Source organism: Condylura cristata, unplaced genomic scaffold, assembly GCF_000260355.1.
Source record: "Condylura cristata isolate star-nosed mole 26May11 unplaced genomic scaffold, ConCri1.0 scaffold00017, whole genome shotgun sequence".
Taxonomy (NCBI): domain Eukaryota; kingdom Metazoa; phylum Chordata; class Mammalia; order Eulipotyphla; family Talpidae; genus Condylura; species Condylura cristata.
In genome coordinates this window covers 35873333-35900379 of record NW_004567118.1, presented here as the reverse complement: position 1 = coordinate 35900379, position 27047 = coordinate 35873333, and the positions used below count along the sequence as shown (strand labels likewise).

Sequence of the window (27047 nt, the reverse complement as noted above, 5' to 3'; positions counted from 1 at the left end):
GGGGGGGTGCAGATCCAGGTTCTAAAAGCCTTCTCTAGGAGTAGGGGCTGCGAAACAGGCCTAGGTCTTACAGATCGTCAAGTGAGCACTTCGGCACTGTCTCCTGACACAAGTTATCTCTGGTCTTTACAGATGCTAAATATCTCATTTCTCTCAGGGGAGTAGGGTCCTGGTCAGGGAGAGCAGGGATTTCCTGTTCCAGTGGAGACTAATTTTGCGATCCAAACTGAGCCAAAGGCCATATTCTGGGCTAAAAATTCCCAATAGGTTGGTGGTCACAGCTCTTAAGTACGGGGAGCTCTAAACCCTGGCCAGCCCAGCCCCTTCTACCCACTTCTGCAGCCAGCCCTAACAACTGCACACAGCCAAAAATAGGCACTGACAGTGGGAAGAGGCGGAATTCTGAAGCTACAGGCCTCCAAGCTGTCAGGAGACACTGCCCTTCCCCAGCAGTTGTCAGCCTGGGATGTACAAACTGGTGGTTTGAAGCCACCTCCCTTCAAGATACCCAGTGTACAATTTAAATTGCTGTCTTATGGAAAGATATCTCTTCCCCTTTCCAATGCTGCGGTCCCTAAGCCCCACCTCTAAGCTCAGAGAAATTCTAGAGCCTGCAACAATTTTGCAACCCAGCTCAGAGCCGGGTTTCTCAACCTGTAGAGGCCGCACCCGAGACTCCCAGGCTGTCAATACCCGGAATCTAGCAAGCCCCAGCCTGTTCGTAATTAACGGGACTGCCCGTGCCACTGGGGAGCATCCCTGTCTCCGCGGCCTTTGCCACACAGGCCCCTGCCCTCCAAAACAGCGCGAACCACCTCCAGTCCCTGGCACTGGAATCCAGCCAAACCGCCGTGTTCTGGGAACCGTGGGGCTCCTCCCTCCCGGAACTCCAAAGCTTCTGTTCGGGACCCCCAAGGCCACAAAGTGGAGAGGCACTTTGTATATGTCTGTGGGGGCCCCTGCCTCGGGTGGAGGCGGATAAAAGAGGGAACAAACACGAGAAAACACGTAGTGGCAGCAGAAGCCCTTGCTTCCGCTGCGCGAAGGCGCGCGGTACTGGAGGTGTGTATGGAGGGTCCCTCTTGGAAATGGGGTGCAGGTGCGGCCGCGAGCCAGGCCCGGCACCTCGGTACCCATTGCCCTTACCTGTTTGTTTTCCAGCCCAGCACCCACCGAGTGCCCTCCTCCCCCAGCTTTCCGGGCACTACCCCCGTCCCCAAAATGCCGTCTGGGAACTAGGAGCCCCAGGCCCCCATGCTTCGCTGCCCCCTCACCTGAAACCACCAGCGCCTCGTTGGGCCCCACGGTGTGGCAGTTGCCCATGGCGTCGGCGGGACGGAGGGCCCTCGGGGACCGCAGAGACCCGGACCGCAGCAGCCTGCCCGCACCCTACACGCCAGCCGCGCCCAGCCTATCCCGCCACCCACAGCGGCCGCCCGCCCGCGCCCCTCCGCGCCCGCAGCCCCGCCGGAAGTGTGGCGGCGGAGGGCGGGGCCCGCTCCAAAGCTGCAGGAACGAGCGCGAGCCGTGGCTGTCCGCACGCTTTATTGCACTGAGGTCCGGATGGCCGGGCTCAGCCCTGTAACACCCCGGAAGGCGCACCCTGTTCCCACGGGGCGCCCCAATGACAGCCGCTCTGCCCCACCTCACCGCCCAGCATCCACTGTTACAGTAGTGGGCCCTGGAACACCCTGCTACTTACTAGCGGTGAGACCCTGAGAGTCTCTTAGCTCTGCAAAACGGGGGTAATTTACCTACGTAGCTACCGGGTTGCTAAGGCCCCAGTTCAGTGTTGGCAGTGCATTCAGTCGCAAATTCCCAGGCTCTTCTCCAGAACTGATCGGCATCACCAAGTGGGGCCTGGGAATAGGATGTTAGCATTCCTGATAAGCAGAGTCTGGCACGTGACTTCCTACCTCTCAATCTGGGGTTATTGTCACCCTGACCAAGAAATGATCGACGTTGTTCTTTCTACCAGGTAAAGAGCTGTTCAGGACACATCTTGAAGCCCCAGAAAGTTATCATGGAGGTAAAAACTGCAAACCCCTCAGTGCTAAGGGACTGGCCTGGCATGCAGCTATGATTTTCCTGGGCCTTCCAGTACCACAGGAAGCATCCCAGTCAGGGGGTTAGGAGGCTTGGGACTCAGTTTCAGCTTTAACCAGAATTCACTGTGTGCGCTTTGACAAGTCTGGTGAGCTCTGGGCGCGGAAGTGGGGTTCAGAAACTGTGGGATCTGCAAGATGGGGGCTGCTCAGAGAAGATGAGGTGCCTGGGTCCTCAGACTGGATGCCTTCATCAGGTTCAGCATCCTCCCCAGTCTCAAGCCCTGCCAGCCTTTTGCTGGCCTCCCAGAGCCAGTGAGCTGCCCGGTCATCTCTGGCAGCTGGGGGCACCTCTTCCACACGGCAGTTGGCAAAATATCTCCCACTGAGGGGCTCGATGCCCTCCTGTAGAGCGCAGTACAGTGGTGTCTGGGCACCTCCTCGTGGTGCCCGCAGCACCAGCCAAGCCAGTGGGCACAATAGTGGGCGCAGCCATCCTGGAACGTGACGTAGGAACAGCTCTGAATTCACAGGCCCTGCGGAGGGGAAGAAAGGAGGGAGTTGGGAGGATCATAGGCAAGGGTCAGGGTAAGAGCAACAAGCAGGGCTAGATGGGAGTGGGGACAGAGCCCAGTTCTAGGGAAGCCAGGGCATTCAGGGCTCACTCATTTCCAACAGCCAGCTGCCTCTTTATCCAAACTGCTGGTAAACCCCCTTCACCCACAGTGTCCCAGGCCAGAAACAATTCTCCATCTTTTTTTTTTTTCTAGCTCAATTCACCTTCCTTTGCTTAACTAGCAAGCATCTCAATAACACCTATGTTAGGCCATTCACTGTTTTGGGTGTTAGTGATGTGGGGAATAATAAAGTCTCATAAAAGTTATGCTCATTATTATTGCAGCTATTATAATTACTAGTGGGCCTCAGGCAATAACGATCTAAAGTGCTCACGTATGGTAAGATGTGTAGGGAAGATTTCCTTATTCTGTAACCTGTTCCCTAAAGGCAGGGATGGGTCTTATGCACCATTTATTTCACTCAGACTAAAAGCCAAAATGTCTAGACTATATCTCCTACAACTCTCCCCTCTCTGTTCCAGACTCCGTTTTGTCTTTTATTTTTTTTAAAAAAGATTTATTTATTGGGTCCTCCCTGGTGGTGCAACAGGTTAAAAGTACTGCATTATGGGGCTCTTCCTGGTGGCACATCAGGTTAAAGCACAGCACTAAGAAGCTAAAGCCACTTCTGCATGAGTTTGATCCCCGCCCCAGAGGTGACCCACGTGTCACGGCAGACCTCTCATGACCTGCCCGCTGCTCTCCTCAGCAGTATACTTCATCAGTTGGCCTGTTCTGCTCCCCTCTCTGTCTCTGGTGAATCCTCTTACCACCCCTGCACCTCTGGCCTGTACCCCAGGTCTGTATGCATAAATAAATAAATCTTAAAAAAAAAAAAAAAAGCACTGCATAATGAAGCTACCTGAAGCCACTACAGCACGAGTTCCATCCCTGGCCAGGCACAGCAGATGTCTCCTGGCTGTTCTCATTAGTGTATATTTCAGAGAATCCACCTGTTCTGCTCCCCACTCTGTCTTTGGTGAATCCACTCACCTCCTGCACCTCTGGTCTATACCCCAGTTCTTGTATGCATAAATAAATCTTTTACAAGAACTGGAGTACAGGCTAGAGGTGTGGGGGTGGTGAGAGGATTCACCAGAGACAGAGTGGGAGCAGAACAGGCAGATCTACTCAAACACACTGCTGAGGGGGACAGCAGGCAAGACAGGAGAGGTCTGCTGGGCCATGTGGGTCAGCTCCCTGGCTGGGGATGGAACTCATACTGCAGGGGCTGCAGAGAGCTTCACAGTGCTGTGCTTTAACCCCTTGCACCACCGAGGAGGCCCCTCTGTTCTTTCTCAGGCACACTGAACACATCTGCCTCTGCATCTTTACACTTGCTGTTTGCTGTTCTTTTTTTTTTTTTTTAAAGATTTATTTGAGTGCCTCATAGTGCTGAGACTTAACCCCTTGGGCCCCCAGGGAGGCCCTGCTGTTCTTTTTTTTTTTTTTTTAAGATTTATTTACTTTTGCATGGAAGAGCTGGAGTATAGGTAAGAGGTGTGGGGGGTGAGAGGATTCACTAGAGACAGAGTGGGGAGCAGAACAGGTGGATTCACTGAAACATATGCTAAGGGGAGAAGTGGGTGAGACAGGAGAGGTCTGCTGCCCCACATGTGGGTCAGCTCTCTGGCTGGGGGTGGAACTCAGGCCTTAGTGATGACAGTGCTGAGACCTAACGCCTAGGCCACCAGGAACACCCTGTTTGCTCTGTTCCTTACACTCTTCTCCCCAGAAAGCCTCATGGCCCAGTCTCATTTCCTCCCGGTCCCTGCATAAATGTCATCTTTTCAAATATGTCTTCTTTTAAGTGCCAAAGATAAAACACCACCCATGTCATTTCATATTTTCCTTATTTTGTCTTATCTTTCTTCATTGCACTTGTTCACCATCTGGCATATGTATTTCTTTATTAGCTGTTTCCTTTCCCTTAAATTTGAATGTAAATGCTACATGGATACAGTCTTTGTTTTGTTCACTGTTATATCTCCATCATCAAGATTAATGCCTAGTACACAGTAGGTACTGAGTAAATGCTTCTTAAATGAGTAATTATTAGCTCTCGTCAACAGTATCATGTCATAGCCAATTCACATGGATGGCTTGTGGGGTAAGAATCTGGGCATTATCGATTGCCATATCCTGCCCAGGAGTCAGCATCCAAGCTGGCAGTGTAAGAAGAAGAACCCAGACAGGGAGAGCCTGGTTTTAGCAGCAGCAAGGAATAGTTGTCTTCTAGATCATGTTTCCTTCTTGCTCTGAGATTCTGTAGCTCACTGAGAGACTGGGGGAGACAGGTTGGGCAAAGAATGGGAGGAGGAGTCATAGACTTACCTGGGTGGGCTGCGTAGCAGGTAATGCCAGTGCCTTCGAGCTGGGTGGAAAGCTCCCGGGCAAACAGTACATTCGCCAGCTTACTGTCAGCATATGCCCGTAGCTCCTGCCGCCAGCCCACCACTGGACGGTCCAGGCGAGTGAAGTCGAGGCGCCCTCGGCGGTGGGCAGCTGAAGATACCACCACCACGCGGCTAGGGGCGCAGGTCTTCAGCCGGGGTAGTAACAAATGTGTCAGTAGGAAGGGGCCGATGTGGTTCACTCGCAGCAGCAGGTTAAAGGGCTCTCGGGTCTGGCCACAGGAACTGATCCCTGGGGCAGGGGCTGGGTGTGAGCAACTACTCCTGGAGGGGTTCCCGCAGGCCTGGCGTCCCGTCTGTGAGACGGTGGCGGGGGGCATCATCCCCACATGTCCACTGCCCACCCCCCTCCAAAGCCTGACTGGAGGGGACAGCTGGCCCTGGCCACCCGCCAACCCCCTGCAGGGCCTGGTGCCCCTCACCGGCATTGTGGATGAGGATGTCCAGCCGAGGCTCAGAGCTCAGGAAGGCAGTGGCAAAGGCCCGCACTGAGGCCAGACTGGCCAAGTCCAAGGCCATGAAGATGACCTCATTGTTCCCACTCTCCTGTGGAGCGGCAAGGGCTGGGCTTGTCACTGGATACCTCTTCCGTCTCCCCAGGCACCAAATTCTGAGTTTACCTCTACTCTCACTAAGACCTGTCCTTATGCATTAGAATGTAGTGGGGTAAGTGTGTGGATTCCGGATGCAAATCTTGACTTTGCCTTTCACTAGTGTGAACTTGAGCAAGATATTTAATCTCTCTGGACCTCAGTTCTCTCACTGAAACGGGCATCAGTATATTACCTCGCTGGTAAAGCTGCTGTGAAGACTGAACGACTATATAATCTAGAATACTAAAACAGTGCGTGGCACATAGCACTGTGTAGGTACTTGCTATTATTACTGTTATTATTTTTCCTCTGCCCATTAATACTAGCTCTAAAATTAAAACCTACAACAGATTCCTCTTCAGTCTCCTCTTACCCACTCCTGCCCCTTTTCAGTCCAGGCACCTCACAATCGCCGAGTGATTCTTCCAGAGAAGCTATTCTGGTAGTCCAGGTGCTGCTGCGGACCATTCACTGGGATTCCACTACCCAGCTACAGAATTCGAGCTCCGTAACAGTGTCTAGTAGGTCTCCAGAGCCTGACCCTGCCTCGGAACCGCCAACCCTTTCATTTGCCTCTTTCGCCCATACTCTTGTGCTCCTGTCTCATGAAATCTTTTTTCCCTCCCCAGTTCCTTAAATCCACACCCGCTTTCTCACCTCCACTCTGCACATGCCGTTGCCTCGCCTACTTTCGTTAACAGCACAGCTACCCTTAGAACCGCAATTACTTAAGAAGCCCACTCCTCAGTTTGGGTCTGCGCGCCCCTCTTCTGCACTCAATGGGCAGAAGCCCTCCCTCCTTTCGGGGCCCAATCCCCCAGAGTCTTTGTGCTCGCCCCTTTTTGTGCCGGTTCGCTAGTCCTCTGCTCACCGTCCCCTTCACTCCCGCCCTCCCTCACCTGGCGAAGATCGAAGGCGGCCGCTTCCCCGCGCTCGCGGCTGCGGCAGGCCAGCACCACGCGCGCCCCGCGGCGCGCCAGCTCCAGAGCCGTCATCTTGCCGATGCCGCTGTTGGCGCCTGTGGGCGGCAGGCGGGAGCCGAGCTGAGCAGGGCGGGCCTCCAACCCCGCCGCCCCGGCACCCGCCCACTCGCCCGCCAGCACTCACCCGTGACCACGGCGGTGCGGCCCCGCAGGCTGGCGATGCCGCCGCACGGCGGGGCCTTCACCAGGTTGTAGTAGACGAGCACGTAGGCGCCCAGCAGCAACCCCGCGCCCAGTAGCAGCGCCTCCATGCCGGCTGCGCTTCCGGGCTCCCGCCCAGGCTCTGCACCGCCCTGGATCGCTGCCCGGCGGCTGCCTTTGCACTCCGCGCGGGCCCGGAAGGGCGCCGCGCGCGCCTCGGCCTCCCGGAGGCGGAGGCGGAGGCGGAGGCGGAGGCGGGCGCGAGGCAGGGCAAGGGTGTGTGTGCGTGCGTGTGCGCGTGGGCCCGGCGAGCGCCCGCCAGGCGCGCGTCCATGTCCTCTGGGTGTGTGCTCCGGCGAACACCTAAGTGCGTCTTTTTTTTTTTTTGTGCCCTGGGAGCGCCCTCTAGGATTGTTTGCGTGAACTCCTAAATGCAAGGGCACCCCGGAGTAACCTCTAAGTAGGTGCACGCGCCCACATACTGTGTGAAGGACCTTGGTGTGTCATGTGCGCAGGGGCCCTCGGATCGCCCTTGTGTGTGTTCCTCTGAATCCTGCGATGTAGTTGCGGGTTTGCAAGGTGTGTGTGGGACAACCCTTGCCTTCGGGAGATGAATGTGTAGGAGTTTTCTTACCCAGCCTTGCCCTCCATAAGTAAGTCCTTTAATTCCCTATCCTTACATCTACTTAGCTTCTAGGAATCTTCCTTGTTCTTCCATATTGGCCTGAGCGATCAGCATGGCACCATCAATTAAGGGAAGTCAGGATTCATTTATGTATTAGCTGTCTATATTTCTCCGCCTTTCCCCCCCCCCCCCATTTTTCAAAAGATGCATTAAGGGAGTAAAGTGGGGCCCTCCCTGACAGCACAATGTTAAAGCGCAGCACTGCGAAGCTGGTCACCGGCGATTCCATGGAGTTGATTGGAGGTGATCCATATGGTGCAGCAGACCTCTCCTATCTAGCACCCACCACTGTCCCCCCTCAGCAGTGTACTTTCTCCATCTGCCTGTTCTGCTCCCCACTCTTGACTCTGGTGAACCCTCTCACCACCCCTGCACCTCTGGCCTGTACTCCAGTTCTGTATAAATAAATAAATCTAAAAAAAAAAAAAGAGTAGTCTAATTTGACCTTTAGATTGGAGTGATTTGTCTGGAGTGATTCTCACAGGTGGTAGAAAAAAAGGTAAAGCAGCTCCATCACTCAATAGAAGGTGATGCTGATGGTAGGGATAGCTAGGAAGGCATGTGTAAAGGCATTCTTGATCAGGTACCTTGCCAGAAGGGCCTTACCTAAGGAAACCATTTAGCACTCCACCCCTCACCCCAATTTATGGTGTAATTAGCAGTGTAGCTAGCCTGGCTCATTAGGGTAGAGTGCAAGGTAGAGATGAAACCACAGATAGACCCCTGGATTTTGGGGAACTTCCTAATGAGCTGTACTGCAGATTTAGGGTTCAGTCATACATGTTGTATGTACTGGATTAAGTATTATTAAACAATAGATGCATTCTTCACCCACAAGGCAAAATTCTGATACTTAACAGGTGCCACCTACTTGAACAGTGCCGGGCTTGACAGAAGTTCCTTTTAGGAAGACCATCTTCAGGAAAACTTTCCAGAGAAAGGTCCTCCCATCCTTGAAGAATAGTTTGACTTAATAAGGTTTAACAGGACCTCAGAATTAAGGTAATACAGTAGACATCTTTTGTTAAGGAACTTAAGTGATTTACAACTGATGTAAAGAAGTGATTTCAAATCACGTAACTTTATGGCACAATTGGGTCTAGAGATTATATTTCTCCTTTTCTTCACTTTACTCTGGAAATATCTGAATCAACAAATTGTCCTACACTACATTCTAAGCTCCAAGAAGCAGGGCCATCTCGGCTCCATACCTAATTAAATACTGATAAGGAAGGCCAGGTCTTATGAATCCTTCCAGGATGGATGAATAAAAATTTATAGCAAACAGGGCCCTCCCAGGTGGCCATCACAGGTTAAAGCCTAGCACTATGAAGCTAGCTGCAGCTGCCTCAGCACAACTGCAATACCCAGCCAGGGAGCTGACCTCTCCTGACCTGCCTGCTCCTCCCCTCAGCAGTGTACCTCAATCTGCCTGTTTTGCTCCCCACTCTGTCTCTGTTGAATCCTCACCGCCCCAGCACCTCTGGCCTGTACCCCAGTTCTGTATGCATTTAATACATACATCTGAAAGAAAAAAAAAAAATTACAGCAAACAACTGGAACCAAAGGTGCTCAGCTACTTACTTAGGGTTAAAGTGTTTAGGCCAGAATACAGAGGCCTCATGCCACCTCCTACTAATGTCTTAGTTTTGGGGACAGAAAGCAGGGATTTGAACTCTCAAATTCTTCGCAGACTGGTCATGTCAAATGATCAAGCTCACTCGCCTACAAAGCCACACAATAGCCCTCCTTAGCAGACGTAACCTTCTCTTTTTTTCTCCACCTAAGGCTCACTTCCTCTGACACCTCTTATGTGCTGACTCCCACTGGGACTGAGTACCTGGGAGTGAGACCTACTCAGAGACTGTGGGACCAGGATCTCAGGAGGGCCCCTTCTAAGGGTGATGACAGGGAGGACAGACAGGCAGAAAACATAATTTGAAGTATTTTTTGTTTTTTATATACAGAATACAGGAAAGTTTCTGTAAAGTCTAAAACATTACAATTACTATGTACATTGGTACTAGTTGTGGGGTGGAAGGACGACGGAGCAGGGGCTGGGAGAAAGAGGAAAGAAGTGGCAAGAGAACAAAAAAAGGAGACAAAACAGGTTTACGACAAAAACATTTTTGCTACAATAGACAATTTGAAGAAAACGTTCTACCACATGTAGTACTGTACACAGTTTTTAAAAACATTGAAAAAATGTCATCACTAGATGTATTTACACAAAATCCAAATACACTTTTCCTTATTTGAAATAAAATAAGATGGACAGCCAGAAAAGAATTCATTTCCCATTTGTCCATAATACACAGTAGCTACCTGTAGTGCAACCGCTGCAGAAGGGGAAAATAACTCGGAGGGTGGGAACCATGGAAGGAGGGTGGGTAGCGATCTTTATATTAAATAAAACAATGATATTGTATAGATTTTGCTGTATGAAAACTGTATTTTTTTCTTTTAATATAAAACTATTGTCACTGCCACAAAATAGAACAAGTTTCTGATTATTTTACAACGGCGGGCGAAGGGGGGGAAGCAGGAGGTGGGTGGGGAACGGTTTTGTGTCGGAGGAAGTGTCCAGACCAAGGGTCTTTTCCTCCTGGCCCACGCTGTTCCTCAGCTCGGGTCTGCCGCTTTCCCATGAAATGTTGAGTACAAATATATGTGCAAATGCCCCCTAGAACTTGAGAAAAGAAAAAGGATTTTTAAAAAACAGTCAAAAGATTTTCTTCATTTCATGCAAAGATTGTAGTTGAAGGGTTTCTGGCGGAGTATAGAAAAAACCCGGGCTTGGTTTGTGTACATTTTTGCATTGCAGGAGTCTTGGGTCGGGTGGACAGGCGGGTAGTGGGGTAGCCGCCGGTCCTAGGGAACGGAGTTGGAGCGCAGCACTGGGCCCTGGTGGGGCTTGAGAGAGAGCTTTTCGGCCAAGACCCCATCCTGAATTGGGCTGGCATCGCCTTTGGGCTGTTTGGTCGCAAACTCAGTGATGCTGAAGACAAACTGCAGGCACCCCAGCTTGATGTAGCTGCCGTGGTGCAGTAAGGCCGTGCCTTCCCAGCCGGCCCCACTGCCCCCAATCAAGCTTGAGCTGCTGGCTTTGCAGTTGCAGGGTCTCCGCTGCGGCCCTTGGGCCTGTGAGCTCATCATGGCTGCCTCCTCACTTGGCTCTTCATCTTGTTTCTGGTGCCTGCGGCGCCCTAGAAAAAGAGGGGGGATGGTCACAGTGAACAGTAAACTCCTCTGGGCCGTATGGCAGGGTTGGGCCATGGCACTGCCCCATTCTAATTGCTGCGCCACTAGGGATGAGGGACACTCAGAAAGGACTGACGAAGTCTCAAGTCCCCAAGCAGATGTGTATACAGGCGGGTGCATAGCACTTGCTTCTCCGGGGCCTGCCCTGGACCCACGAGCAAGGAGAGCCTGGCCAACAGGACTGGGGAGGCAAGAGATGGCAGGTCAATGGCAACAAGCCAGGGCTACCCTGATTGGGGCCTTAAGAGAATGTGTCCAAAAATGGCAGCCTTTGTGGCCATAGGCCTCTGCTCCAACTTACTGATGACACTCTGCACTTTGGCAACAATACTGCTTGGGGGGGTTGGCGGGGTCTTCTCAGAGAAGTCACATGAATACAGCACATTGTCCACCGTTGTCCCGTGCTCACTGTAGTTTAACAGCTCATAATGTTTGGTATTCTGAGGAGGAGGAGGGAAGATAAGATGTGTGGTCTGCTGCGTGGGGCCTGGACTAAGGGGAGAGAGGACATTTGCAACAGGCTCTGCTGCTCTACCTGGGGAGCTCTTTCTCCCCTAATTGTGCCCCTCCTTCCCCATCCCTTGAGAATGGGGTCTGAGAGTCACCTCCTCTGGGGAAGCCTTCCTTCCTAGTCCTCCCTCCCCTTCCCACTTTTCTCTGCCTCCTCAGCACTGTTTCCTGTTGAAATCATATTCACTGGCACATGATGATGATAAGACTCCTGGGGACACTCCCAGAAGGCTTGGTTTCTCCTCTATGTTGGTCCCCCCTCCTCCATGCCATGGGCTCCTCTTGCTGTGCCTGTGACCAGCAGGAGAAATGGTAGCCCTGCTCCTCAGGAGCAAGTGGCTATGGTAGGATGCAGTTTCACACCACTACTCTTTTCCTCCAGGAATGACAAGGAGGGAGAAATGGAGAGGACCCCTAATCCCCTTCCCCTCACTCTAGGGCACTGAACAAAAAACCAGTGCCTAAAGCTGGGAGCGCGCCCTCCCACCCCTTCCCCACCCCTCACCTCATCGTAGAATATGCAGGCGTGTTTCCCGGACACGTAGTTACAGTGACCATAGTTTGTAAGGCACACGTCCATGTCAGCTCCTGCAAGGCGGCAGGAGTAGAGAAAGAGGAAGACAGAGAACAGATTGTAAGGTGTATGTTTGGGGGAGGCGAGGGGGTGGGAATTAGCTTCAGATGTACTAGCAGAAACCTCAAGGAATAGGTGGCTCAGGACTCTCTTCTTGTGTTTTTGAACAAAATCAGATGTCTTTTTCAATCCCCTGCTAAGGAACAGATGTCCGTCCGTGCCACCTGATTTGCCTTAGAACATGTGACTGCTGCCCCGAGGAGGGATAGTGAGCCACCTAAAAGGATGGGATGTCTCCATGAGATTAACAAAACAGGATGAAAGGTCTATAAATCATATCATTTAAGAGAAAGCAAAAGTTCTAGTCTATAGGCTGATCTGTCTCTGTACCAGATGTAGCACTGAATGAAGGTAGTACGTGTGGCTCCTAAGGACAAAGCCTTTGTTTGTCCTTTTCTCTGGTATTTCCTGCAATGTTTAAAATGCTTCACCAAGCAGCACAGTTGACCCTGATCTCTCCTGATGCCACACTGGGCACAAAGTCAGGGAATACAAGCACCTGACAGTCTCCTTTCTGAGTTCCCTTCTTCAGATACCTGATGAGTTAAACCAGGAGAGCGCTTCCCCCACTGCTTTCTAGCCTGAGGGTCAGGTTGTCAATTCTTAGGACTGAAAAGATTTAGCACTTCTCCCACTGGCTCACCTGTCCCGATGTAGAGGGTTCGATAGCACATGTTCACAGCTCCTCCCAACCCTAAGAGAGGGTAGAACACAGCTCGGGCCTGTACTTCCTTTCTTTGCACTGTAAGACAAATATAGAAATAGGATCATTCAGAAACTCAGAATATGTGACCCAAACACAAATGAATAGAACCTGAACCTCTGGTTCAAGCCTAGAGAAAATAAAGAGCCATTTAGGGCCCCTCCTTGGCGGCACAAGGGGTTTAAGTGCAGTACTATGAAAGAAACTGTGTGTTGCTACTACAGCACAAATTCAATCCCTGGCCAGGGAGGTTACCCATGTGGCACAGGAAACCTCACCTGTCTTCCCACTGCCCCCCTCAGCAGTGTCTATCTGCCTGTTGTTTGCTACTCTGTCTGTGGTGAATCACACAACCCTCTGCACCTCTGGCCTGTACCCTAGTTCTTGTGTGCATAGATAAATACATCGCTTTAAAAATAAAAAAAAGCTATCTAGGACCTCCCTGGTGGTGCAATGGGTTAAAGCACAGCACTGTGAAGCTATCTGTAGCCACTGCAGCTAGGTGATCCACATGGCTTGGCAGGGAGGTGACCCACTGTTCCCCTCTGCAGTGTATTTCGGTAAATCCGCCTGTTCTGCTCCCCACTCAGTCTCTGGTGAATCCTCTCACCCCACCCCATATCTCTGGCCTGTACCCAGCTCTTGTATGCATTAAAGAAAAAACAAACAAACAAAAAAAATCTATCTAAACTAACACCTGACACAGAGTTGTTTCAGGGCGAGGCTCTCTCTTCTCACCCACCATATATTAAACATGGGGTAAGACAGACCATTTTTAAAGAAATTCAAGGCTACTTTCAATTCCCTGAGTTGCCTGCTGGTACCAGTTATAGCCCAGATGGTACCAGTAACAGCTGATACTACTTGGAGGCTGTATGAATACAAAAGATTCACACCCTTACTTCTCAAACTTTAAAGTGCATGAGTCACTTAAAGATGTTAAAATGCAGATTGTGATTCTGTAGTCTGAGCTCTGCATATCTAACAAGCCTTCAGGTAATGCTCCATCTGCTAGTTTGAGGACCACACTTTTCAGCAGCAAGAATCTTATTTTTTTAAAGATTTGTTTGTTTATGTTTACAGAACTGGGGTACAGACGAGAAGTGTGGAGGTGTGGTGGGTGAGAGGATTCACCAGAGACAGAGTGGGGTGCAGAACAGGCACACTGACAAAGTACACTGCTGAGGGGAGCAGCGGGCGGTTCAGGAGAGGTCTGCAGCGTCATATGGGTTACCACCCTCGCTGGGGGTTGAACTCACGCTGCAGTGGCTTCTGAGAGCTTCATAATGCAGTGCTTTAACCTGTTGCACCACCAGGGAGAGCCCAGCAGCAAGAATCTTAAAGAGATATCCTATACAGATTTCTTGGGGAGCATTTTCAGGAGGCTAGCCCAACTATTACTCTGTTTCTCACCTTGAACTTGAAAAACTCCCCCAGGATGGGAAAACCCCTGTAATATAAATATTTGAAAGCCACTAAGCAGAAAGCATACCCTACACACCTAGGTACTCATAACTGCTTTCTGTGTCTCAAAGTGGACATACAACTATGAAATTGCCACAGACTGTCCCAAGTCTGATCTGAAACCTGTGATTGCCATTTTGTTCCTGCTGCCTGAGAAAATAAGTCACAGTATTTTACTTAAGCCCATCAAAGGTACACATAGAGGAGTGAGACATTGAAAGCTGAGTTTCGCCACGTAAGAGAGCTGGCCATTTACCCACGTAGAGGGGAGAGGTGATGGCGTGGTGGTTGATGTGGGCATGCGCACCTTCAGAGTGGTGCCCTCCAGAAGCCAGTGGATGTGCCACTGCACTGCCCGGTGAAGCTTGGACCCGGGAGGGGAAAAGCTGATGTATTCTCTGCAAGGCCAGAAACTTGATCAGCTTCTCGTCCAGCATATTTATCTCGATTTCTATTAATCAAAGAGAAAGGTTAAAAAGCAGCTGAGGAGGAAATGGAGTGTGGAAATAGGTGGGGGTGTGTGCATGGGTCACAGAACAAATATTCCAACGTTTCTAAAAATCCAGTCAAGTGATTTCTCTTGAGCATTAAAGAGTACAAAGTGGTACAAAGACTGGTATTTGGGCATCCCACTAGCTATGTGCAGCAAAAATGGGCCTCAAATATAGCAAATGCAGATGCCTCCTATAGTCGATATATTGATTTTTAGGTAAAACGGCCCTGGAAAGGCAGAGTCAAACATACCACTTTTGTCTATCTATGGGCAAGGGTCAGATGTCTGGCACATGGATAAGCAAGACAGAGGTGCCCCATTCCCCACCCCTCTGGGATCAGGTATCCCTACTGTCCCTTTTTGAAAAGAATTAAATGCTGTGTAGGGACAGCACCTTCACCACAGCAGCTGATGGAAGAGCAGCTCACTCACTCACCTCCATTGACATCCATAAATGCTCGAAGTGAGTTGGTGAGGTCCACCATGGCAGTAGAGTTGGCTGGGAAAGAGGGTACGGTTAAAGCGCTTCCTATGGATAACGTGCCGGGGCTGACCTTGCCATCTGGGGACGGAGCAGGAAGACTGTTACTTACGTCGCCTGAGGGAAACCCACCGGTCCAATCCCCCACTGCTGAGACAGGTCTGGATTTCGGACCCAAGGTGATGTTCCCCTTCTTGATTCTCACCCCATAGGCTCTGGAACTCCTAGAGCTAAAAACGTGTGGTGAGGAAGGGCAGATGGAACAACAATGCACCCGGGCACGCAGGAGTCTCCAGAGCATTGAGAACCAGTGACATTTACTGCTCTGGGGAACATGGTGGTTAGCTTTATTCTCTAGGATGTAACTAGCTTCCTGCTGCCTCTATTCATTCAAGCAAGTGCTGCCTGCCCTGCAATTCCTGCCTACTGAGTTCACTCACAGTCACAGGGTGCAAAACCTGTCCAGGTTGATACTGAGAAAGACAGGTAAAGAGCCTGGAAAGTATGGGCCATCCTGGGAACAGGGGCCCCCATGCAGAGAAGTCACAGTCACCTGGTTACCGAGACTCCCAGCTGACTAGAAGGCCAGCTTCAGGTCGACAGGAGAGACCACAGGGGGTTCCAGCAGCATCTGAAACCTGGTTCAGATGCTGGGGTCAGCAACCTTGAGGTCTTGAGTGCTGACTAGGGACAGTTGAGAACAGGTTCGTTACCAATGTAAGGGTGAATGTAAGGGACACACCTTTTGGCATGTGGTATGAGGGCAAGCTTCTGGACCAACCTCTGGGCATCCTACCTGCAACTATTTTGAAAGGCAGTGATGCTTTCTATCACTTTTTCCCAATATGGAAGTTTTTCCAAATAAGCTGGCTCTTCAGGATCAGGTGTGGCTCTGGCATAGACCATGAAACCTGAGGTCAGTCTCCAGAACCTCAGGCCGACCATGGTGGTTCCAGAGTGTGTGCTGCCTTTCTCTAAGGTGATGAGACAAACAGGCATAAGACTCAGCCTGTAAGATGTGGGAAGGTGGAGTCAGGTGACCCAGGCCGTAGTTCCAATCCTGCTACTGCCTTGGTGGGTTACCTTAAGAAAATCGCTTAAGCTTTCAGAGTCTAAGCAGCCCCGCTTAACACAGTTTTTCTTCTATCAGAGAAACAGGGTCAGGTGGGAGCTGGATAAATAATATGACATTAAAGTCCTCTGAAACATTCAGAGATATATTTTTTGAACCTTAAATCTTTGCCAGGAAGAGCATAAAATTATTACAATTTATCCCAACGCTGATTATTACTCACCTGATGATGGCGCTGGTGAGCAGAATCGTTGGTTGGCTCCTGTGGCCAAGATACCATCTCCTGCTGCTTGGGGGGGAGTGAGCACCCGGGTGGCATTTGGGGGTGAGCCCAGTGGCCTTGAATCTGTCAACGGAGGTCCTATCTGTGATTGGACAGTCTTTCTTTGCAAAGTGCTGGTGTTCTCGATGCTGGCACAAGAGCTGGGAATGGAAGGGGGCAGGCTTGGGACAGGAACCAAACTCCTCTGGGGGCAAGAGCTGGGGCCAGTGGCATTCTCTGTCTTCACAATGATGCCGACGGTGTGGTTCTGAAGCCCCCCAGCTGCTGGTGGCGTGAGGGGCCGAAGCCAGCTTTGCCGGTGTGAGAGGCCTGGTATGGGGGTGCTGGCGCCAGGAAGTCGCCGGGGATCCGTGGAATCAGTGGGGCTGCTGTAGAGGTGTGGGCCATTGGCTTTTACCTCTGTGTTCACTGGCCCATTGGCAGTCCCACAGGGGGTTTTCTTGGATTTTTCCGCACAAGAACTGCAGCTGATGTCCTCTAGGGCTGGGGGCTGGTGGGGTGGTGAGCAGCTCAGGGAATTCTGGGTGCTAATCCCTGAGGGGCAGGGTAAGGGGTAGTGGGAGGGTGTAGGTGCCTTGTCAGCTGTTTGCAGGGAGGTGGTGATTGAGCTGTCAGTCCCAATAACAGGCTTAATATCAGCCTTCTCTGTCTGTTCAGAGTCCCAATGCGAAGGCATCTGCTTAGCAGATAAATGTTTCAATATGCTGCACTGGAGCGCAACAACACTACAGAGCCACTGCAATGGAAGGAGAGGAGAGGAGAGGAGGGTGAGAGGCCTGGGAGGCGCAGGTCCTTCCTGCCACAGCGGCCAGGGCTACCGCAGAGCTGACAAGCACTGTTTCCGAGGTCCCATCTCGAATGCCCAGAAAGAGTGTGCTGACTTCTGATAGGATTTCATTTCCATTCCCAGGCAAGACTTGTTGGTACACTGAGCAGGTTACACACCCTGGTCAGCAGAGCTTGGGATTCCCGTGCTGGCTCTGCTCCTAAGGCTCACCTTGTGGATAATACACAGCGAGTACCCTAAGAGCACCCGCTATCCAGCACTATCACCTGACCTCTCTAAGGGTCTACTTAGCTCTCTCTATAAGACAGATTTGCCCATCTCACAGCACATTGGGGGACCGCTGGAAAGAAGCAGACCGGTCGACTCTGTAGTTTTCTCTTACTTGCCTCAGGATCTGAGCCAGAGGTTCTCTTGGGAATGTTCAACTCTTGGAGGGGTAGGAAGGGTGGAGGAGGTGATGAGGGGATGGGGTTATAAAAGATGGGGATGGGAATGACACAGGTTACTTCCAGTTACAGCTGTGGTGAGACTGAAGATTGGATTTTAGAATCCCAGCCCTGCCTTCACTCACCTCTTGCTGCTCTGCCTGGGTGGCTAAGTGCTCAGAGTTCAAAAGGTGCATCTGTGACTCCTCAGGGATCCCATTGCAGATCAGCTCCCCATCCCGAATAGCCGCGGGTGCAATGAGAGGGGGTGGAAACTGGTACTGAGATTTTATAGCATCGGGAACCTGTGCAGAACAGAAAGGAGGAAGGAGAGGGAGATAGTGCCAACATGTCCAATTGATTCTGTCCTGGTTATGCTCTTTTGTCCATGATGTCAATGTCCAAAGGACCATCATCCATAGAGTCCTCTGAGAACAAGGAAGCTCAGTGGGCTACACTACGCTCTGTGCTCTCATCGCTTTGACTCACTCCCCATTCTCCTTCCTCTAAGGTCAGGAAATGAAAGGAAGAAGCATAGCCCTCATTTTTCTTCACCAAGGTCTATGGCTTATAGGAGTCAGAAATCACTGCAGGCTGCCTTCTGCCTTCACCTAAAAGTGAAAGACCAACACCGAACAGGGCTTTCAGTCTTAGGCTCTGACTGCATCAAATTTGGGAGGTGAGTGAGCATTATCTGAGAGGTAAAATGAAGTCAGTCATGTTGGAAATGCTGAGCCTGTGGCTTGGGCCCTGATAAGCACTCATTCACTGTCTGTTTTCTTCATCCATTCATTCATGACTCACGAAACAAACAATTACAGATTTCTTTGTTGCATAAAGACAGAAAGCATAATTTGAATATAAATACCATGTGAGAATAAAAGCCACATAAGCAAAGAGTCATTCATACATTCAACCAACATTTATTGAGCACCTCCTGAGTCTGGGCACTATGCTAAGTCCTAGAGATCCAGAGATAAAATTTAAACCTTGCCCTCAAGGAGCTCACAGTCTAGCAGGGAGACAGATATAGAAACATCTCAATACAATATAATGGGTCCTAGAAAAAGAGTCATATCTAAGGGAGGAGTTATAATGAACACAATAAGAACTTATTTCTGTTGGGGGACTAGGGAATTTTGGCTCATGAGATCGCTGTCATTCACTGGCAGAGGAAATATAAGAGAAAGAACAGATTTACAGGCAGAAGCCTTCTGGTTTTAGGCAGGCTGAGACAGGAGTCTGTGGAATGGGCAGGCAGATAGGAGAAAAGTAAGGAAGGGAGTCAACTGAGTTAACCTCATCACAGTCAGTGGTGGGCTTGTCTAGGGACAGGAATGGGAGAGGGAGGAATGGAGCAGCGGGCTAGTCTGTGGCTGGGGTGTGATGGGGAATGGGGGTGCAGAAAAAAAAATTCTTGACCAATTTGTCCCCACTGCCATATACAAAGGACAAAGGCCAATGTTCCAGAAGAGCTGGAACAGTACTCCACTACTATCCTCTGGTGCTACAGCCCTCACTCCATTCTCAAATTATTCAACTACAGGGCTCACCCTGGTGGAGCAATGAGTTAAAGCACAGCACTATGAAGCTATCGTAGCCACTGCAGTATGAGTTCGATCCCTGGCCAGGGAGGTGACCCACACAGCATGGCAGACCTCTGCTGTCTCATCCACTGCTTTCCTCAGCAGTGTATTTCAGTACATCTGCCTGTTCTCTTCCTCACTGTCTCTGGTGAATCCTCTCACCCTCTGCACCTCTGGCCTGCACCCCAGAGTTCTGTATGCATAAATAAATAATTTTTAAAAAGTATCTAACTCCAAAATGCTTTTCAGGCAATCCATGCCTTTAGATTTTCCTAATAGGAAAATGTCTAAAAAAGGGGAGAGGTGGGGCCTCCTTGGTGGTGCAAGGGGTTGAAGTACAGCACTATGAAGCTTTTCCACAGCCATTATACCACGAGTTCAATCCCTGGCCACGGAGGTGACCCACATGGCACAGCACGCCTCTCCAGTCTTGCCCGCTGTTCCCATCAGCAGTGTACTTCAATCTGCCTGTGTTGTTCCCCACTGTCTCTGGTGAATCCTCTGGCCTGTAGCCCAGCTCTTGTTTGCATAAATAAATAATTATTTTTAAAAAGAGGGGGGAGGAGTGTATCATAAAACAACAGAATTTTATCAAGGCTTCCTGGCCCGTTCATTTCAGCAGCTGGGCTTTTTTCTAAAACTACTTGATGAATTACAGTCTGTTACTTTTTACACCTGTTTAAGGTACAAGGCATACCACCTCTGAGATATCTACCTGAAACCAAAAACACCTTGATTTAATTTTAGAAAACTGGTGTTTTCACTTAAGTATAAATATTTACACAATTAAAGAATGTGTTACACAAGTTTCAACAGTTAACATCTTGCTAGTGCTGTCACCCACTGGAAGTAATGAATGTAGTGTGAGTGATTTTAAGGTATGGCTGCCACCAAGTGGTCATATTTGAGAATTGCTGCCTTTTACTGGGACAAAAGACTAGGAAGATTTCAAGAGAAAAAAAAAATCAAATTTTTATTTGTAGGTTATCTACAGTTGGGCTTTTTTGGTTAACTGAACAAGAGGATTGCATAGTTTATGAGAAACAGCCTCAATATCAGAAAAGGTTTTCCAACAACAGAAACTTTTTTGTCAATCTCTGTGGATCTAAAATGTTAAATGAATATAAATGTTAGGTTATCATTATAGTAATGCCACAATTTGGAGTTATCAAAACTGTATTAACAGAAATCTGGAGAAACTTTGCACATGGCCCTCTACTTAATTATCCACCTTCACCACACCAGACAGGTCTGGGAAAAGAAACATCTAATAGGAACAGACAGCATGAGAGCCAGTAACAGCAGAGCACATGTAAACTTGGTGGAATGGATGGACTTAACGGGTATTTATCCTCAGAAGAACTGGAAACTGGCAGGATCCAAAGGCCTACTTGGGGTTTTGCCCTTACAATCCTGACTACTTGCCTCAAATATTAAAATGAACAGTTATAGCTTGCTGAGACCCCACAAATTTCAGGGGCCTCATTCTTCCGATCAATAAAATTGGGCCCATGACCCACTGTCTATTCCATAAAGGCAATCAGAGACCCCCCCATCCTGCCTGGACCAGATTTTGACTTACCTTCAGGCTTCTTCTTTTGACTGACTGGAGCACACGGCGATTAGGAGGGTGCTTTTTGTGGATTCGGTTTAGGAAGTCTACTTTGATGACATGCTGGGAAATGGTGTCCTGGAAACGGTCAAACACCTGGCACCGATTGCTCAGTGTCATATTCTTCTGGTTCAGCTAGGGACAAAACACACACGCCTATGATGGGCTTCAAATGGCATCCCCCGCCCTTTCAGCTAACTATTATCTAGGTTTAAAAGACAGAAGCCCTTGGCCAAATGGGTTCCTCCCATCGGGGCTACTATGGGAGGGTCTTATTAGAGGGTCAGGGAACATGAGTTAAACTTTCCAGTCCTGTTCAGACTGGTATTTTCCTATTCCTGAAGATAACTTGAGGGGGGCACAGAAAACAGAAAATTCATGGGAATGCCTCTCCTCCGTCAGTATCATAGCAACCTTTATCACACCCTAATTGAACACATGTTTCAGAGGACACACAGGCGTTGGTCCACAAGAGACCCAGCCTCTCTTTTCAATAAAGGCTTTTCTCCCACAGGAAGCAGAACTGTTTCCTATTATGAGTCTGGTTGACAGTTAAGATCACTAGAATCTTGTGTGTCTTGCCAATTCTTCCTTTGTGGTACTAGGAAGCATTAGTGAACCCATTTGGACTACTCTCAGGCCAAAGGAAGGGACAAAAGAGGTTTCTACACTATCATACAGAAGGTCAAGCCACCTTTCTTCTTCCATGTCTGGTTCCCTATACTTCAGTTCAAAAGAAAAGACTGATGTGGCACTAGTTAATTAGGCAAAACCCCTAAGGCTAAAAAAAAAATCATCCTGTTAGTACTTTCTCATTTGCTGGAAAGCTGCTCTTAAGTACCATATTTGGGTAGACGGCTTATGGTTGTTTTCTTCTGGTTCAACAGGAGGCAAAACAAGACATTCACACTGAGCTTCGGAGCACATTCTCCTAGACAAACCTTTCTGAGTGGCATTAGTTAAAGAAAGAGGACAAAGCAACTCATCTTTCCATGTGTGCAGACCTATGACCAAGGTCCCCTTCAGTGCAAGGCAGGGAGCATATTGTAATGCCAAGGATCAATAGCTGATGCAAATGTTATCACATTTGACAGACAGTGTCACAAGCAGTAACTTTTCAAATCTTACATGGTTGCTTTTATGAGAGCACTGCTCCTCTTGAAAACACTCTCCTATTAAGTTTGTGAGGGGCTGTTAACTGCCTATAAGGAAAAGTCCTAAACCTCTTTTGAAAGGAGATGATAAACAATAATTCTATTCTAGTCTCAGGAAACAGCCTGGAAAATGTACTCAAAACTCCTAGGAGATAAAGTAATAGCCCCCTCATATTACTCATTCATTCAACTTATTTACTGAACACCTATTAGTGCCACAACAAGATTCCTATAAAGGATTAATGTAAGAGAAGGGAAACAGTTTTATTTGGTAGCCAGGACACACTAGGTATTTAATAAATGGTTCTCTGGAGTACTGTTATCCTGTTCAATTCTTCAATTCTCTGAAGTTACCAGGCAGTTAACTGCCAGTGCTAATTCCTATGAGAATAATTTTTTATAATTTTTTTAGTTTGATCTCTCTAAAAATACAGAAACAGGAAAATAGTGAATCAGATACCATGAAAGCATTCATTTCCAAAAGATAGGATTTAATATATTTCCCTTTTAGAGTTATAAAATCATTGCTAATTTATTTTGGAAGCAATTATTCACGAACAAACAGGCATTAGTGGGTGAAGTCTGCCTGCACAGCTCAAACAAGGCACTATGAGAGAGAGATACAGTGCAAAATGCAGCTGAGGTAAGTCAAAATAATCAGAACTGAGTAGGATGGTCTACAGACCAGCACCTGCAAGACTATAGTGAACTATTATGAAGTCGACCTTACAATATTTTCTACTTAATCAGTCCCTGACTCAGCTGTGCCCACAGGGGACTGAAGGGACACTGTCATGCTTACCACCACATGTTCGATGTGATTCGGACACATCCATCTGCCCAGGGGCATGGCAGTGAGTGGTGGCTCGAGGCAGTCCATGTGGAACAGGAGGGGACAATAGTCACACTGGATGAGAGGGGCCACACGGCAACTCCTGCAAAAAAAAAAAAGAGATATAGACCATTTCTGTGGCAAGATGGAAGAATTCAAACCCACCTGTACTATGGAATCGACCACCTTCCATGATCCTAACAACATTCTCCCACATCCTTTGTCCCTAACAATCCAGTTATGTTCATAGTTATAAAGATGGATGAAGCTGTGGGTTACTACCAGGCTCTCCATTATTCTAAGAGGAATGCGTCTCATAGGGAAGCGGATGTTTATTTGGAGTGTAGCTAAAGAGGCTGTAAGAGCAAGAATGATCAATGCTTGATACCCACTGGGAGTTAGATAACCAATTCTGCACTGATCTTTCTACTCCTTAAATGAAAACAGTAACTACCTCATTAAAAAAAAAAAAATCACTAATAGCCTTCCTACACTTCTAGGATAGCAAGGAAAGATTTTTCTTTTGCATGAAGCACGTAGCAAAAATAGGTAACTAGAAATTGTGCTGGAAAAATGATTTGTAATGTATTCATGTAAGCATAATTTAAAAGGGAGCATTAAGAAATGCTAATGAGGACTTGTAACTATAATAGTTCTTGGGGTCCGGGCCCTGTTAAGATCCTATTTGTTTAGTTTACTCTAATTTTTGCTGTGGAACTTTTTTTTGATAGCTATTTTTTCCTGCTATCCAACTCTTCTAACATATCTAAACCAACAAATGCAGCGTCAGTAATTGAAGTAGCTGTCTCCTGTCTCTGAAGTGCTCCCATTTGAAGGAAACCAGTGTCCCAAGAAAGAAGAGGCTGTAAAGTAAGGCAGGCCCTGACTGGTATGGGAATGAGACCATTGTGATCTAACTTGTGTCTTCTTTTAACTCATCTGTTACTTAAACACTATTTGCTTTTTCTAGGGATTTGTGTTTCTGCTAGCCCATCTAAATAATTCATGCTTCATTTCTGCTTAAGGCCAACTCCAACCTCTTATTTTACTCTATAAACATAGCTAACAGTACTTTTGCACTGTAATTCTTCAGAGAATCTGCTAAGACATTCAAGACCACTGGTCAAGACTTTAATCACTCAGTCCCCTGTATTCATACCATCAGAATACAGGTTATCCACATTTAACACACATGGCTTGGCAGAGGTAATGGAAGAGAGAAAAAAACATTATTTTCTGACTACGAGGAAGAACCTTTCAATGTGGAAGAAAAATACCTGTTACACGTGAAGCAGACTTTGACTGGTAAGGGAACGAGACCATTATGATCTAACTCATGCTGTGTCTTCTTAACATTTTTCCCTGTGGTTTCTTCCTTTCTTCTCCTCTTGCTAGAACCTGTAAGAGAAATTGGTGGTGTTGAACTACTCCTGGATTCAGAGTTCCTAGACTGGGAACAGATCTTAGCAAAAGCATGTGCCAATATGGATGTCTTTCTCAGGGCCTCTAGGCTAACTTCAAGTGAGAAAAAGAGTGAGAAAGGAAGAAAAGGGAGGCCAAGCCATAAGGTTAAAACCATCATCAAACAGGAATATAACGGAACAGGCGAGAAAATAGTGATAATGATGAACAGCTATATACCAGAGACATTTTTGTGGGGGTGGAGTGGGGAATGGGATCAATATCAGTGCGGGTAGGGAAATGCACTGGACTATGGTGATGGCACCTAGGTGATTTGGTGATGGGAAACCCAAGGAGATTGCAACTGAGATGGAAAAATGCACAAAAATATGTAAAAATAAACTATTTAAAATTAAAAACCAAAAAACACCAAACCATGATCAGAAGTCTCCTATGTTGTGGAAAACATTAAATTTTATGCAAGCATGACGTGGTCAGAAGTCTAGGTTAAATACTAGCAATCAAAGAAATATAAATATCCAAGTCAAAGGATCAACAAAGGATATTACTTTGTGGAAGTGTCTGAGGAAAAGACTAGAACTTCACTGTATTTTTACAGAAATCAGAAAATTTTTGATTCCACACACACCCTACTGACTAGAGTAAGGTTAACTGTTTCAATTTCATTTTCTCTGGGGGAAAAACGTATGCTCTAGAGGGTCTTCCCTGATGGCACAATGGCTAACAGCACAGCACTATGAAGCATCTGCAGTCACTGCAACACAAGTTTGATTCCTAGCCAGGGTGGTGACCCACATGGTAAGGCAGACTTCTGAGCTGCCTGCTGCTCACCTCAGAAGTGTATTTCACTCAATCTGCCTGTTCTGCTCCCCATTCTGTCTCTGGTGAATCCTCTCATTCCCTGAACCTCTGGCCTGTACCCCAGTTCTTATATGCATAAATAAATAAATCTTTTAAAAAAATTGATCTAGAAATGTTGTGACTTCAAGTAGAAGTCATGACTTGATTAAAAAACATGTCAACTTGGTACTATTAAAACTCTAAGTGGATAATTATGACTCAGCATTTCATTCATTAGAAATTTATAGATATATTTACAATAGGTAAAACCTGGAAACAACATAAATACCCAAAAGTAGATGACTGGATCAAGAAGATGTGGTATGGCCCTCCCTGGTGGCGCAGCGGGTTAAAGCACTGCACTAAGAAGCCAAAGCCACTTCCTCATGAGTTCGATCCCCACCTGCCCCGGAGGTGACCACATGGCGTGGCAGACCTCTCCTGACCGGCCCGCTGCTCCCCTCAGCAGTGTACTTCGTTGATCTGCCTGTTCTGCTCCCCACTCTGTCTCTGGTGAAGCCTCTCACCGCCTCTGAGCCTCTGGCCTGTACCCCACTTCTGTATGTACAAATAAATAAATCTTAAAAAAAAAAAAAAGAAGATGTGGTATATATACACAATGTAAAGCTACTCAGCAGTTAAAAAAGGTAAACTCATGCCTTTTGCAGTAACATGGAGCTAGAAGGGATCATGCTCAATGAAATAAGTCAGAAGGAAAAAGAAAAATATCAAATGGTTTCACTTGTAGGAGGAATATAAGAGAACCAAATAAGGCATAGGGAAAAAAGTATATTGTTATTACAATACAAAACACAACAAAAACAATTATAAACCAGATATATCCTACAGTGGAGAGCAAGAGAGGGATTGGAAGGAGGAAAGAATGTGGGGGTGATGACAGGTGGGTGAAGTAGGGGAGGGGAGGAGGTAAACATTGTTTAAAAATGAATAATAATGTAAATAGATACATAAATTAATAAAAAATAAATTTATATATACAATCACATATATGTAATGCATTTACAAAATTATTCTTTTAAAAAAGATTTACTATTTATGCATATAAGAACTGGGGTATAGGCCAGTGGTTCGGGGTTGGGTAAAGGATTCACCAGAGACAACGTATGGGCAACAGAACAGTCAGATGTACTGAAATACACTGCTGAGGAAAGCAGTGGGCAAGACAGGAGAGGTCTGCTGCACCATGTGAGTCACCCCCCCAGCCAGGGATTGAACCTGTGCCATGGATATAGCTTCATAGTGCTGCAACCTAACCCCTTGGACCACGAAAAGGCACCAAAATTCTTTGAAACATTATTTGTTGTAACAAAAGACAATAGGAAACAGGTTAAATAAAGCGTAGTATATCTATTATGTAACCATAAAAAAAAAGAAAAAACACCACCCAGGAATGTCTGTATTAATATGGGAAGTTCTCAAGCATATTGTGAAGTGATGAAAACAAGGTGTAGAACAGCATGGTAGTTCTCCTTTATCTGAGGGTGATATATCCCAGGACCCCCAGTGGATGCTTGAAATCATGGAGAATCCTAAACATATGATTCTTTATCATGTACATATATAGTCATGTTAACTTCAATTTATAAATTATACAAAATAAGGCATCTGTATATCAAGCAAACTATTTTGGGGAAAAATAATGAGCACATATCTGCTTAGATAGAAGAAATTCTAGGGTATACACAAGAACCAAACAATGGTTGTGTGTATGAGGTAGTGGGGTACAAACTAAGCAAATGGCAGGCAGAGGGGGGAGGGAAATTTTTCATAGCAAACTTTTTTATATTTTTTGATTTTTGAACCATATAAAAATACTGGGGCCCCCTTGGTGGTATAAGGAGTTAAGTCTCACCACTATCAAGCTATCACCAGCCACTGCTGCATGAGTTCGCTCCCCGGCAGGGAGCTGACCCACATGGTAAGCAGACCTTTCCTGTCTCCCTGCTGCTCCCCTCAGCTACGTATTTTCAGAGGATCTGCCTGTTCTGT

General features: G+C 47.8%; 3 protein-coding genes across 6 annotated transcripts in view; all 3 read right to left on the bottom strand.

Annotated features, from left to right (window-relative positions):
• FLOT2 (flotillin 2) overlaps positions 1 to 1435 on the bottom strand; it is a 16364-nt gene extending 14929 nt beyond the window's left edge. For both annotated transcript variants that reach the window (XM_012726359.1, XM_004684845.2), the window contains exon 1: positions 1275 to 1435. In XM_012726359.1, the coding sequence (XP_012581813.1) occupies positions 1275 to 1323 (49 nt within the window). In that variant the 5' untranslated portion in view covers positions 1324 to 1435. The remainder of the gene's footprint in view (positions 1 to 1274) is intronic.
• A 93-nt stretch (positions 1436 to 1528) lies between these two features.
• On the bottom strand, positions 1529 to 7026 carry DHRS13 (dehydrogenase/reductase (SDR family) member 13). Its single transcript, XM_004685148.2, has 5 exons — positions 6777 to 7026; positions 6569 to 6687; positions 5499 to 5622; positions 4997 to 5308; positions 1529 to 2581 (listed from the first exon to the last, which is right to left on the bottom strand). Exons 1-5 carry the CDS (start codon positions 6901 to 6903, stop codon positions 2169 to 2171), a joined length of 1095 nt encoding a protein of 364 aa, XP_004685205.1. The 5' UTR covers positions 6904 to 7026; the 3' UTR covers positions 1529 to 2168.
• Positions 7027 to 9421: 2395 nt separating this feature from the next.
• PHF12 (PHD finger protein 12) overlaps positions 9422 to 27047 on the bottom strand; it is a 41269-nt gene continuing 23643 nt past the window's right edge. For 2 of the 3 annotated variants that reach the window (XM_004684844.2, XM_012726615.1), the window contains 11 exons: positions 24053 to 24173; positions 22746 to 22878; positions 20760 to 20924; positions 17738 to 17896; positions 16320 to 17115; positions 14980 to 15105; positions 14358 to 14501; positions 12527 to 12625; positions 11755 to 11837; positions 11041 to 11179; positions 9422 to 10684 (listed from right to left, as the gene is read on the bottom strand). In XM_004684844.2, coding sequence (XP_004684901.1) covers positions 10350 to 10684; positions 11041 to 11179; positions 11755 to 11837; positions 12527 to 12625; positions 14358 to 14501; positions 14980 to 15105; positions 16320 to 17115; positions 17738 to 17896; positions 20760 to 20924; positions 22746 to 22878; positions 24053 to 24173 — 2300 coding nt within the window. In that variant the 3' untranslated portion in view covers positions 9422 to 10349. Of the gene's footprint in view, positions 10685 to 11040; positions 11180 to 11754; positions 11838 to 12526; positions 12626 to 14306; positions 14502 to 14979; positions 15106 to 16319; positions 17116 to 17737; positions 17897 to 20759; positions 20925 to 22745; positions 22879 to 24052; positions 24174 to 27047 lie in introns of all 3 variants that reach the window. The other variant, XM_012726614.1, reaches the window with a different exon arrangement.